Source organism: Acinonyx jubatus, chromosome A3 (genome assembly GCF_027475565.1).
Source record: "Acinonyx jubatus isolate Ajub_Pintada_27869175 chromosome A3, VMU_Ajub_asm_v1.0, whole genome shotgun sequence".
NCBI lineage: Eukaryota > Metazoa > Chordata > Mammalia > Carnivora > Felidae > Acinonyx > Acinonyx jubatus.
In genome coordinates, this window is record NC_069388.1 from 106603669 (window position 1) to 106618232 (window position 14564).

Consider the following 14564-nt stretch of genomic DNA (forward strand, 5'->3'; position numbering starts at 1 on the left):
AGTCATCCTTCTAAATTGCAAACTTGATCATGTTAGTCATTAGCTTAAAACCCTTAATGGCTCCCCATTGCCGCAGGTTAATGTCCAAGTTCGTGATAAAGCCTGAGGTTGACCCATCACTTCTCTCCAACCTCTTTTCTTCCCACCCACCAGGCTCTACTCTTCAGCTAGTTTCTCTCAGTCCTGGACCCTAAAAATCTCTCAATCACACATACTATTTCATCTGCCTATTTTAAATTCTTTTACCAATGTTTCCCCATTCTTATTCTTCAGTTCCTATAGTCATTTCCTTCTGGAATGCTTCTTCTTGCTGTGTATTTCCAGAAGGCTATATTTCCTCCATTACATAACACTTTGTCATTCATTTCTCTTCTCTTTCATGCTTTAAGCTAACAGTAGGGACCAAATGGGCTTGCTCACCATCATATTTTCATTGCTATAAATATGGATGGTTAATTAAATATTTGCTAAATTAATTCCAGTTGGGACCTGATTGGCTTTGCCTTGTTTTTGATCTGCCCTTTTGAGGTTTTTTTTTCCACTCAGCTACTATTAATGTTCTAGTTTCTAAAAGACAAAAGACATCTACTTAATTATCTCAATAAAATTTGTGACTTTCCTGAAACATCTTTGAGAATATTGCTTTTATTTCCTAATAGTGAATTATAAATCATGTTATAATTTATATTTTAAGATTTCATTTTTATATTTTCAACCACTGGCTAATTTTATAAAGATATTACTTTATTTAACTTACAACCGTAGAAGAAGTATACATTTATGCCGTAAATTTATACTGTTTATTCCATGTATTATATGCAGCTTTGGTAATGATCATCTGCTCACTTGTCTTGGGGGAAAATGAGGGTTTCTTTAGGCTGATTAAGTAAAAGAAGATTACATTTTGTTAATATCATTAACATCACTTACTGGTTGAAATTTCATATATTATAATAGAGTTATTTGCATATATGAAATCACTAACTTAAAAAATAACTTTGAGGGGAAAGGAGGGAACTGGTTGTGAAATGTACTTTCTTGGGGTGCCTGGGTGGTGCATTTGGTTAAGTGTCTGACTTCTGCTCAGGTCATGATCTCGTGGTTTGTGGGTTCAAGCCCCACATCGGGCCCTGTGCTGACAGCTCAGAGCCTGGAGCCTGCTTCAGATTCTGTGTCTCCCTCTCTCTCTGCCCCTGCCCCACTTGCACTCTGTCTCTCAAATATAAATGAAATTAAAAACAAAAAAGTTTAAATTTAAAAACATATATTTTTTAAGATTTTTTAAATGTTTATTTATTTATTTTTGAGAGAAAGAACAAGCCAAGGGAAGAGCAGAGAGAGAGGGAGAGAGAAATTCCAAGCAGGCTCCACGCTTTTGGTGCAGAGCCCAACATGGGGCTCGAAGTGCCGAGCTGTGAGATCATGACCTGAGCCGAAACCAAGGGTCAGACGCTTAACCAAATAAGCCACCGTAGGCATCCTGAAATGTACTTTCTGACTTAACAAGTAATATGAGCAATTGAAAGCTGAAGATAATCTCTAAATCCCATTTTAGTTAAGAATTTCATCTTTTTCACCCATAGCTTTTAGTTGTGCTGCTACTATAAAAGAATAGTTGAGGGTCATTGCCTTTCTTGTGCTCAGCCTTTAAAGGGATATTTAAGTTAAAGCATAGCAACGAGTCGGGAGCAGTGGTTTAATTAGTTGGTTTCTGGATAATTTGGATAATATTCCATACATTTGTTAACAGGACTAGTAAATTAAATTTACTATTTGACCATATATTTTCCACTTTGTAATCTGTTCTTAGCGTCTCATCAAAGAGTATACAAGTAACCACTCCACAATCAAAATGTGATCCTCATCTTTGCTTGTGTTTTCCCACTCTGTGATAAACTCTCTATATACACGCAACATTTAAGACAAAGACAAATCTTTATTTTATGTCCCAAACCGTAGATAATTACATTTTTCTTGATTCTATATTTTGCCATCCTGTGCACTGCATGCAGTTTACCTAACTGAATGGGCTAGATCTTATTTGGTGAATATTTTCTAAATAGGTATTTCAAACTTATTTTGGTGTTTTGGTTAGTATATTGAAAAGCCCTTGAACTCAGGGTCAGAAATCCTGGGTCTTGCTTGCCTCTGCCATCAAGTAATGGCAGTTCCTTCATTTTAAATAATCTAGTGTTGGAAAAAGTAATTTCTAGAAATAAAAACATGAGTTCCAAGGGTTTTTTTTTTTTTAACCAAAGGAAACCATTACATGTTTGTGAATTAGTTGGACTCCTCTAAAATGCATCAGGTGTAACACTTTATTTTTTATATATAAACAGTCTTCAGTTTTGTGTCCTTTTCCAGTTCACAGCTTCTTAAATTTAAACCCATTTAAACCCTGGAAACTTCCCAGGGTTTCCTTTGGACACGTAGTACCCCATATTGATTTCTGCCCCTTCACTTATTTCTAAAGGACCAAGAAAAAGTAATCACTGTATAAGTGGATCCTTTCTTTTGAGAATATAAATTTTATCAACACTATAGAGCAATGAGTTTTCACTGTGCTTTGGAATATGATTCTGTGGATTATTTTAAATATAATCTCATATACAGCAATTTAACCTCAAGACTTGATAATTTTTAACTATTGAAACAGAACTGTATTTGGAAAATTAAATTGTTGCTGTTGCACAATGTTATTAAATAGGTACCCATGAAAAGCATGGTATTGAACATCACTTTGGTAAAAAGAGGATGCTGCTTTGTGGAGTCTTATTTACATACTGATTGCCACTGCTTTGTTTCTGTAGCAACAATAAGCCACCGCTTTGATGGTAGTTAACTTCAGCTATTCTGCACCAATGCCCAGTTTAAGTCAGCTATGTTAAGCAAAAGTGCCTATAAGAAAGGACATTTATTACATTGAAATTTATTTTAGATGCTTGACTAATGCTATGAAGGTAAAAATTACATTTAAAAATTACTTCATGGGGTGCCTGGGTGGCTCAGTCAGTTGAGTGGCCAACTCTTGGTTTTGGCTTGGATCATAGTCTCACAGTTCGTAAGTTTGGATCCTCACATAGGGCTCCGTGCTGACAATGTAGAAACTGCCTGGGATTTTCTCTCTCTCTCTCTCTCTCTCTCTCTCTCTCTCTCTCTCTGCTCTGCGCACTATCTCTCTCAAAATAAATAAATAAACTTTAAAATCTTTTTAAAAAACTTAAAAATTACTTTATTAGTAAAGATTTATGGGTTTTGACATAGACTTTGGGTTTGTGGTTTTAGAATGTATTAACAGTATTTTTGAGATACTGGTATATTCTGTATGTGAAATGCTATCGTTAAATGATAGATAAATGACCCAGAATCTTCAAACATTTATGGAATAGAAAACTAAATGCATGCCTAAATGCATTTGTTACTTTCATAGTTCTTTTTATGTATGTTAAAACTGTGTTTTGTATGACTTTAGGTTTGTTTGCCTGAATTAATAATACAAAAAATACCACAGGATAGAATACGAAGGACTCAATATTCTGTTCCCTGTTGGTGCCAACTCTTTAAAACTAAAAACTCTCCATGTGTCTTATTGACTTGAATATCTGAGCAATTAAATTCTGAAACAACACAGTGAAATAGTTCTCATTTGTGGTGCTCTCATTATGCCATGTAGAATTCTGCCTCTTTTTCATGAACATCGCTTTCAGTGTGAGATTGCTGACTTGGAAGTGAAGGTTAACAGTAACATTTTATTTGTCTCCCAAAATTCTGCCATATGAGAGGTGAATAGTTTTAGAGTGATAGGGCCAGAAGGTATTTTGAGAGATTACCCAAAGTCCAGCCTTCAGCTTACCAGTAATAGCCGTTAAGTAAAAATCTAGCAGCTGTCTTTCATGAACACTTGGCCATTGACTTCCTTTAATCTAGCTGGCCATAGTGAAGAACAATACTATGAGTAAGTGATGTCTGAGTATCTTCTGCTATATACAGATATATGATATGTATGTATATTTTAAGTCTTTTATCCTTTGGGGGGAGAACCATTTTTTTACCCTTTTTATCTGGGGGATTATTGTGAATAGATTTTTATTTTACTAACACAATTGAGACTGAATATTTTTCTAAAAAGTGTAGTTTGCACCTTTTAGTTGAAAGTATGGTGAGTTTTTAATAATGAATATAAGAAATTTGGATGATAAAAGCTGAGCATTAAATAGACTTTACAATACGGTATTTATAACTTATGGAATACTTGAGCATTTAAGGTATTTTAAGTAAATTATTTCTAGAAAAACGGTTTAGGGCTTTGAGTAAGAAATAAGTTTACTTTTCACAAATCATCAGAATGTGTATATAGTCTTTAGCAGAAATGAAAAGGAATTTGTTGTTGATCTTTAAGGAATATCTTTCAAGAACGTAAAACCCTTAGAGTCATAATGAATAATTACGCTCATTAAAAAGTAAACCTTTACAAGGTACTTTGAATATTTTGTGGTTTTATTTTCTCCTGTCTTTTCCTTTGTCATAAAGAGTAAATGTTCTTAAATATTGCATGAAAACTATTGGTAAATGCTATTTCTTAACTTTTTCTTTTTGGTAGCCAGAAGCAGGTTTATAAGTTTACTGAATTCTTGTTACTTATTGTAACTCATACCTTGCTCAGTTAACTGCTTGCTTGAATTATAGCCACCTGTTGTATTGATAACTGGTAGTAATTGTTGACTCAATCCTTATTAAGCACAGACTTTTGCCACCAGTAGAAAATGTGCTTGGGTTTCACTAATAGTTGCATTTCTAGTTTTACTCATAATCTTAACGTGTGAATACTGACAAAATTCTTCATGATACCAATATTAATTCTATAGAACTACAAAGAAAACAACTTATACTGTACATTACCATTTACACAGTGCTTTGATTTTTAATAAGAATCCCATTAAATAGGCACCTGGGTGGCTCAGTTAGTTGAGCGTCTAACTCTTGGTTTCGGCTCAGGTCATGATCTGACGGTTTTGTGAGTTCAAGCCCTGCGCTGGGCTCTGCGCTGACAGTGTGGAGTCTGCTTAGGATTCTCTCTCTCCCTCCCTCCCTCCCTTTCTCTCTCTGTCCCTCCCCAACTCACACTGTCTCTGTCTCTCTCAAAATAAATAAATAAACTTTAAAAAGAGAGAAATAAACTTTAAAAAGAGAGTGAGAGAGAGAACCCCATTAAGTAGGCAGGGCAAGATTTTTATAAAGCTTCATTTAATAATTGGGAAAAGTGAGACTCAGAAGTCAAATAATCTGCCCCAAAGTCACACAGCAGTAGAGTCAAAATTTGGTCCTAGGTTTTGTGTCTTCAAGTTCCTCTCCACCATATTGCATCCTCCCGTGTGTATTTATCTTCTTAATCATCCTGTTGCTACAGCAGCCGTGTTGGAATCAGAAACCTAAGACCAGATTCCATACTTCAGAAAACCACATCTATGTGCTTGCTGCTGTGCAAATCCTGTGCTGGTTAAGAAGACACTTTATGTCCCTCATTTCTTTTCAGGAATAGTCACCTGAGAAACTGCACATTATTGCCTGTCACAAGGTGTGACATCTCTTAACACTGCTTCTACTGTTTGTTTTTTTTTTTAATGTGGAAAACTTGGTTGCATGTTAATATAGAAAGTGATACATAAAGAAGAAAACGCTTTTTTAAAAGAATGCATTTTATGACACATTTACAAGTTGCATTGTGATAGAAAGAGTTGAATCGATGTTATCTTTATTCTTTTTGTCCCAAACTGTCCTACTGGTTCAGATTTGTCATTTTGACTTTGCAGCAGTTAGAAGAAAAGAGTGAAGATCAAGAAGACAAGGAATGTTTGAAACAAGCAATAACAGCTTTGCTTAATGTTCAGAGTGGTATGGAAAAAATATGTTCTAAAAGTCTTGCAAAACGAAGACTGAGGTGAATATTTTTACTTTTTTAATAATCCTCCTTTTCACCCTGAATATTTTGGTATAGATTCAGGGATCTCAGTTCCCTCGTCAGTAAACAATGAAGAAAATAGTTTTAGTGACAAGCTTGGTCTTTCAGAGGAAGTGACATCAAAGCCAAGAGAATTTGTTATTGTTTGAAAAACCTTTCATATTTGTGCATTTTCCTTGCATACTCCCAGACAAGACCTCCTGAGAGCCAACTGGTAAGCTAAAGGAGAGAGAGAGAAAAATGTCTTGCGTAGATTTATGTCAACATCACCGTTCTGTGAAAGTAAAATTCGTAGTGTCCTTTATTTAGGGGTTATGTAACTTGAGGTATTAATTCAGATACATTGCTTCCAGTTTCCTCATTATAATCTGTGCATGATTTTTAGCTTTAGCTCTTATCCACTTAAACATTTTTAAATAATTTTTTAAGTCTCTTCTTCTTTTCACTGTATGGAGCTACTTTTTAATATTTTTCATTCTAAATAGTAGCCAAGGTAGAAGTAATCATTCCGTAGCTGGATTTATAGAGTAGAATTTTGTCAGTAGTCACTAAAAAAAGTCTCTACTGTGTTGCTTTGGTTTCTAAGTGGTACAGTTTTGTATCACTAATATATGTGGAGAATTAGTGAACACTTTGTGAGTGCAACTTTTTTTTAAATGTACTCTTATTACTGTCCTTTATTTACGTGAATTCTAGGTTGCCTGTTATCTGTGCACTAATACTGTTTTTCCCTTTATCCCAGTGAATCTGCATGTCGGTTTTATAGTCAGCAAATGAAGGGGAAACAACTAGCAATCAAGAAAATGAACGAGATTCAGAAGAATATTGATGGTTGGGAGGGAAAAGACATTGGACAGTGTTGCAATGAATTTATAATGGAAGGAACTCTTACACGTGTAGGAGCCAAGCATGAGAGACACATATTTCTCTTTGATGGCTTAATGATTTGCTGTAAATCAAATCATGGGCAGCCAAGACTTCCTGGTGCTAGCAATGCAGAGTATCGTCTGAAAGAAAAGTTTTTCATGAGAAAGGTACAAATTAATGACAAAGATGACACCAGTGAGTACAAGCATGCTTTTGAAATAATTTTAAAAGATGAAAATAGTGTTATATTTTCTGCCAAGTCAGCTGAAGAGAAAAACAATTGGATGGCAGCACTGATATCTCTCCAGTACCGGAGCACACTGGAAAGGATGCTTGACGTGACGATGCTACAGGAAGAGAAGGAGGAGCAGATGAGGCTCCCTAGTGCTGATGTTTATCGATTTGCAGAGCCTGACTCCGAAGAGAATATAATATTTGAAGAGAACACACAGCCCAAGGCTGGAATTCCAATTATCAAAGCAGGAACTGTTATTAAACTTATTGAGAGGCTCACGTACCATATGTACGCAGGTAAGAAATGTAATTGAGTTGCCTGTCACTTGTGTTTTGCTGCTTCCAGCTGAGATTCTTTGCTGCACAGGTCACTGTGCCTAAAATAGAAAGCAGACTAACAACAAAGGATCATCTCTGCATTATCCCAGTTCGTTTTCCTTTGCCTAAAAAACACTGCCATTTATACTTTGTCTACCACATTCACATATTATTTTGTAGCTTTATAGCCACGATTGCAAATGAGAAAATAAAATCACTTGGCTAAATTTTCCCAGTTAGCGGCAGAAACAAGACTAAAAGTACTGAGAAATCATCATCGTTAGGGTCTAAAAAACTTTTTCACATAACCTTTATCACTTGTTTTTTTCTTTTGTCTGTTTCCATTACTGAGATGATAAAGTCAGTAAAAATTTCATATATGTTCATCATCAAAATTGTGCTGGTAGTACAAATATACACAGCATTGGGTTTTCTTCATTTCCATTCCTAAGACTTAATTAAATTTAGCAAGCCTGAGAGTCATGTAAGTTTTCAATATTTTTTGCATTTTACAACCGATGTTATTAAAAAAAAAAAGTCCATCTTAGTAGGGCAGTTTTTTAAGGACGAACATGTCCAAACTACCTAGGAAGATTGGTAGAGGCTGAATCAAATATGATGTTTGAGAGTCAGGGAACAAATGTGATGACTTTTTTTTTTAAGTAATTTTATTTCTTCTAGTAAAGTAACCAATGATAATCCAATATTCTTCGACCTTCAGTAGAAAGCTTGGTAATTGTAAACTACTGTAGCGTATGGTATAGTGGAAATCTGGATTTATGTCGTCACTCTGTCACAGCTCCTCACCATCCCAGAACCTTAGTTCACCTCAAAAATCAACATCACAACAGTTACCTTCAAATGCTGTCGGAAAGAATAAATGAACTGCTAAAGGTGAAAGCTCTTTGTAAATATAAATGTAAACTTACTTTCAAAGAATGTTTTTATTACAAAGACCTATAAACTGAAATGTAACTCTTAGAACATAAGTGTTATTCTTAAATAGTTGAATGAGAAAGTTAACCTCCATCCCTATACTTCTTGCTTAAATCTATTCCTGTCTCTAGGAGATGTGCGTTTCTGAGGGAGATGTGTTTCTGGTTTTGGTTTGTTTTTTTCATCGTTGATGTTTTTCATTGTTTAAAGTCCTATAAATGGGTTCTCAGTTCTCTCTGGAAACTGCTCTGGCACCAGTTAAACTTTTAAAGATACCCATTAACTACTCGACTGTAACAAAGATGACTAGCATTCAATAACGTTAATCTTTTCAGTTTATTAAATGGCCACTTAACTACTTAAGTGGCCTGGCAACCATATCAGGGCCACCTTGCAAAAAAGTAAAATTAAATTAGAATATTTTTAGCAGTGATATCAAACACTTTTATAAACATAATGTTTCATCGTGTCCACATGTCTCTGGGATAAATAAGCCAGAGTTTTGTTTTCTTTGTAATTTTTATTTGGCCTCTAATTGGTAGTTCTCTTGCTAGCCTTTTCCATAGTAAGATATTAGTGCTTTCATAGGCCATTAAAAGCAGTTTGGGTTCTCTAAACAGACTGCATTTGGTAGTAGCAGTCAGTAGCTGAAACACATTGAAGACGGCGAAATAAGACTAGTCTGGGGTTCCAGTTTTACTACTGATTTTTTGCCTAGAAACTGCCACAGTCCATGCACCCATTTTACTGACTCAAAAAAAAAAAAAAAAAAAAAGTCAAAGCACAGGAGAGTTAAATAAGCTGCCTAAGATTTTACATGAAAAAGAAATAGGTTATTCTGGCACCTTTTTTACATATAAAACATTTTGAGAGGTACAATTTTCAGTAATTATTATGACCAACTTATTTCATGATTTTCAACCTCTGTATTCTTCTTTAAGACCTAGAATACAACTACCAAAATGTTTCATTACTCAAAATTTGTGGTTGCAAAACACTTATTTCTTTGCTTTTTAAGGAATTTTTAAGGTTACACAAGCTTAAATTGCTCTTCTTGCCACATTATTCTGATTTTTAAGTGTCTTGAGTCATTGATTTATTTAACATAAGTATTCTAAGCTATTCGTCATTTTATTTTAAATAGCTGTGTTTTGAGCTCTTAAACTTTTAGCGTAAAATTGATCCTTAGATTTTTATCTATGTGGGACCAAAGCTTTACTGATTTTTTTTTCTTGTAGAACAATATTAGTGGAAAGTGCTAAGGAGACTTACCTAATGTTTACTGTCACGTCGGTGGGATCTGAGGTGGAAACCATTTTCAAATTCCCAATTTTTAAATGTAATTGTTTCTGTAAAACTTGATTGTTAATGATAAAAATTGTTTTTAAACTGCTTGCTGAATTTCACAGAACTAACTTACGATTATTAGTAAGCAGTTGCAGAACTACAATTAAATATTTTCTGGGGAACTGTATGCCTTGTACTTATTTTCCGAACGAGGGTACTTTAAGACGTGAATGAGCATAGCTGATGGTTTTTCTGCATCTTGGCTGTGTTTTCTCCTTAACGTGCACAACACTGGCCAAGTCTGCAGACGTAGTACGTGTGCCACGGCTTCTTATTCGTCACTCTAGGTAGTTGCATTCATTTATATTAACTTCTAGCTTTTGAGTAGAATAGTATTTTTAAGTGTTTTACTTCTAGCTAATATAAAACACTGAAATTTCCAAATTTATAGAAGTTTGCAAAGTTAAGTGTGTTCGCATTTAAATTGACAAGACTGTTTTACTTTTTTAAAAAGTCAAAATTTTGAAAAAAAAAATTCCTTTTATTAATATCTTGAGGAATAAAATGCCAGTGTTGGTTTTGGAAGTGTTGTGGCCGAGTTTTTTGACATTTTTCTTTTCTATCTTCTTTTGAAGCTTAATTGAATATTTTAACATATGTGATTAAAGTGCATGACTGGTGTAACCGGAATCCACAAGCAGTTTTCATGAGCTGTGATTTACAGTACACACAGCTTAGTATTAATTCCTAGCTTATTTGGGCTCTTCTGGACGGGGTCTCACTGAACGTGTTACAGGCAACGTGGGATGTGTTTCTGATCGACCATCTATGAACTCATAAAACATGAAAGCAGTTAATTTTTTAAGGTCTTTTCCAGCCCAAATGTACTTTGAGTCCTCACTACCATAATAACAGATCAAATTGCCACTTGTTTTTACAATTATTCATCTGCTCTTTTTGGTCTGTTTGTCTCGGTTGGTTGGTTAGATATGTTTATTGGAGGACACACAATGCAAGTTGGGCTGAAACAAAGGCTAAAATTTAACTTGCACATTTTTATTATATTGTACAGAATTATAATAAAAGACAATGGCTATAATTAAGAAAACTTAATATCTGATAAGCACCACTTACACACATTTTTTAGGTTATGGGTTGGTCAGAAACCTAAAAAAAAAGAAAAAAAAAGAAAGAAAAGAAAAAGAAAAACTGGCTTAACCTTACTTAATTCAGACTTTACTGTGGCTTCAACCAACCTGATCCCTAATAGACTATACTTTCCACCATGTTATAGTGACTCATCCAAGGCAAATTTTTCTTCATGATTAAAATGTAACAATTTTTACTATGTGTATCAAATAATAAAAATAAAGAGAATTTCTTGCTTGGTTTGAATTTCCAGTAGTATAAATGGCTTGTTCATCATTGGGCACACGCAAGTTTACTATGAAGACTTTAGCAGAGTAATTTTTTTCTCTTATTGAAATAGGTAATAAACTCTGACTATAGATAAACTTCCATTTTAATGCATAGACTTTAGTATATAGTTAGATACTGGGCATAATCATTTTAAGTTTTTAGCAAAATCCAGTCATTAGTCTACTGGTGTTGTGTGCTCTGTAAAGAAAAGCTTTCTGGGAGAAAAAACTTAATTTAGGTTAATTAGAAAATGCTTCACTGTTGCTTAGAAGATTGCCACAGGGTCTTATGTGGAATCTGATTTATACTTGTCTCTCAGATGCAATATTTCTGGACATTGAGTAAGTCACTAGCTACATCAGAACTTTGGAATTCATTTCAAATGCCGTGGGGCGTGGGAGCATTATCTACTTAGGGCATTCTGAATCTGGCAAGAATAGGAAGACACTTTCTTCCTTACCTACCTTAAGAAAGCACAGAGCAATGTACATAAAGAAGCAGCGATGAGAGGAGGACTTTTACTTCTGTTTCTAAAGTACAAATTAATTATTGAGACTTTCAACAGCATGAGTAAAGAGATGTGTGGTAATGGTGTGTGTAGTTTGATCGTCTTGTTTTAGAGAAATGAGGTGACCTTGAAATAGGGAAAATTTAGAACTGATATTACATGGAAATAAAAGCTTTTCATGTTTGAAGTGTGGGAAAAAGGTGTTTCCCATGCATGATGAACTTCTCTTTTCTAGAAAATGGTGTTGAAAAAACTTAAGCCTGTTGATATTTTTCTTTATTTACTGGTATTTTATGCCCTTCTAGAAAATCCTCAAAAACCTAAATTAGATTTCTTTTGCATTCATGGCCTATATAAGTTAAGTTTGGGTGTCTTAACTTTAAAAAACAAATCTCTTGAACAATTTTTGATCTATAGGGCAGTACTGTTCTATTTTTAAACTCTCTGATAACTTTTTTAAAGTGTTTGTGCGTCAGCATAGCGTCTGTTTCCTTTTTTAAGGAATTCAAGAGTGATTGTTTATAAATCCTTGTTGAGGAGCTTATTGTTTCTGGTGGCTTTTTAAATGGCTGTATTAGAGGGAGAATTATCACATGAACAGACATCCTGATTAACAGTGTTTCACTACGGTGGTGGGGGAAGGGGCGTTCTTTACATAAATAGCTCCATAGAACAAATATTTCATAAATTTCATTGACCTTACCAAATAAAATGTCAAGTGTCAATCAATATAGGTACCTAAGAAAAAAGGATTGGATTATCACCTCAACTTTAGTACGTTATATTCTGAACATTAACGTAGGATAGTATATTCTGAGTTCCCAAGATTCTGATGAATTGTGCAATGAAGTATTATCAAAGGATAGTTTTCGAGTTAGGGAGACAAGGCAGCTAGAAGACCAGCAGAAAATAGTCCCTGCAGCTTGTGTTTGAAACAACCTGGACCTAGCCCAGGAATCTGCTGGTACAGCCGGCAGGCGTTTGCATGGCAAGCTGCATTGAGGGAAGGAAGCAGACCAGCTAGTGAGCCTGGTGGAAATCTTAACTGCAGGGATAGGAGGATCTAGTAGAAGACAACGTTACGTAAAATGATTGAAGAAGAAAAACCACAAGGAAGTTTGCATCATCGCTCACACTGAAATCCATTTGGGATTATGTTTGAGAAAGAGGCTTCTGGAATTTACATCCACAATCAAGTGATAAACAGACAAAGAGACTATCAAAATAGCCAATTTTCGTGTTCTCCACAAGTATTTGCACTTAGGTTTTAAAACCAAAGCAGGCCTGGCTTTTGTATTTTCATGCATTTGCCTTCCAGCTGTCTATGCAACACCGTTTTATAACACAGGTGGGCAGAGGCCCCTCCACAGCCGGGAGAGCCAGCGTAAGACTTAGCTTTGATGGTTGCCTGTACTCTGCGTTCTCACAAAAGTACACAGCCTGTCCTTACTGAGGAGTATTTTTAAGATATTGAATTATCTGAGTCCTTTACATCATCTGTAAGATCACGGTTTCTAGGGATTAGTGTGACATAGTACATGTTGGAATCACCTAAGTGGGGAAATTGATAGAGGTAAAAATAGCTTCTGGACTATCTACCCTTCTTTCGTGTAAAGTTTCAAGTACAGGTGTTATGTCCTCTCCATAGAAGTTTTTCACTCATTAGCAATTTTGCACTGCTTTAGACTAAAAATGGATTCTATAAATTATACAAGCCTGGGAATATATGCAGCCTTTCAGATATTTTTTGAAAGTACTTAAACTTTTGCCAAATTTTTTTGGTTTATTTTTAGCTTCTGCTGGTTTTTGTTTGTTTTGTTTCGTTTTGGCAAGACTGCTTTTACTTCTGATGAAGCTAAAAAACAACTTAAACTTGAGTCACTTTAGAATGTAGTACAACAGTGACGATTGTGGGAGTGTTTATCTCACTGCCCGCTTCAGAAACTCCTTTTCTGAAGACTGTACAGGAAGGCACAGCAGCTACTTCCTAAAATCTGGAAGAAGGCTTAACAAGAATTACAGAATCACAATTAGACTGCTGATTTTTCAGTGATTTTCCTAGTGCCTTAAACCAAGATTAGCAGAGTACAGCTATATTCTAAATTAATCATTTATGTAAGTTTTCTATAATGATTACATAACTCATGGAACCATTCTTTATATTTATATGTCACAGCTGTGGAAACCTTAAAGGATCCTTTAATCCAGCGAGGTTATGTGTGACACAGTAGAAAAAGGCATAAAACTAGAAATCGCACAATCTAGACTCTCTGCCATTCTACTGTGTAACCTTGGATGAGTCTTAGCTACTTCTGTCATATGTAGAAAGGGAAAACAACAGCCCCACTCACTTCACAGAAGTCATATGGAATAAATTATGTGAATGCTCTTTGCGAACGTTACATAACAGATATCAGGAATTGGTTTGATCCCCGTGTGACTGATGTGGCACCAAGGCCTAGCACGACTTTCCCAGCATTGTCATCAGTTACTCAAGTACTGAAATGACCAGAAGTTTTGGTAGAAGATGAGAAGGCAATTTTAAAGTAGTTTGCCTTTAAAAATAGGCAATTTTCTTAAAAAACAATTCATCTAGAACTTGCTTTTGTTCTGTTTTTCAACTTAAAAGTACCTTTGATATCCCACAACTTTTTAACCTAACTCAGTTGGCATCTGAGAAGAAATGGATCTGAATATTAATTTTAGGCTTTTAGACCAAAATAAATTTTTTTTTTAATTTTTTAAAAAGGAGGGGTCAGCCTAAATTTAGAACACAGCTCAGGGATTCTAGGAACACTCTTTTGTACCATGTGTCTGGGCTCTCTCTCCATTAGTGACAGCTCAGCATCTCTATAGTGGCCACTGCTTTGGATTCCTAAACATAGGATGTTTTGAGTAGCCTCACCTTACAAATAGATTTGCAGAACAGGAAGTAGATTCTTGAAAGGGAGGATTGTGATGAAACCGATATAAATCTCTGTTTTAAAATCTTGTACAGCCTTCTGTTTTAAAATCTTTTCTTCTGGATGAGACATT

The 14564-nt window shown here is 35.0% G+C and overlaps 1 protein-coding gene across 2 annotated transcripts in view; it reads left to right on the top strand.

Moving 5' to 3' along the window:
- The window catches only part of SOS1 (SOS Ras/Rac guanine nucleotide exchange factor 1), a 145628-nt gene that overhangs the window by 98711 nt on the left and 32353 nt on the right, over positions 1-14564 (top strand). For both annotated transcript variants that reach the window (XM_027033598.2, XM_027033599.2), the window contains exons 9-10: positions 5811-5938; positions 6702-7357. In XM_027033598.2, coding sequence (XP_026889399.2) covers positions 5811-5938; positions 6702-7357 — 784 coding nt within the window. The remainder of the gene's footprint in view (positions 1-5810; positions 5939-6701; positions 7358-14564) is intronic.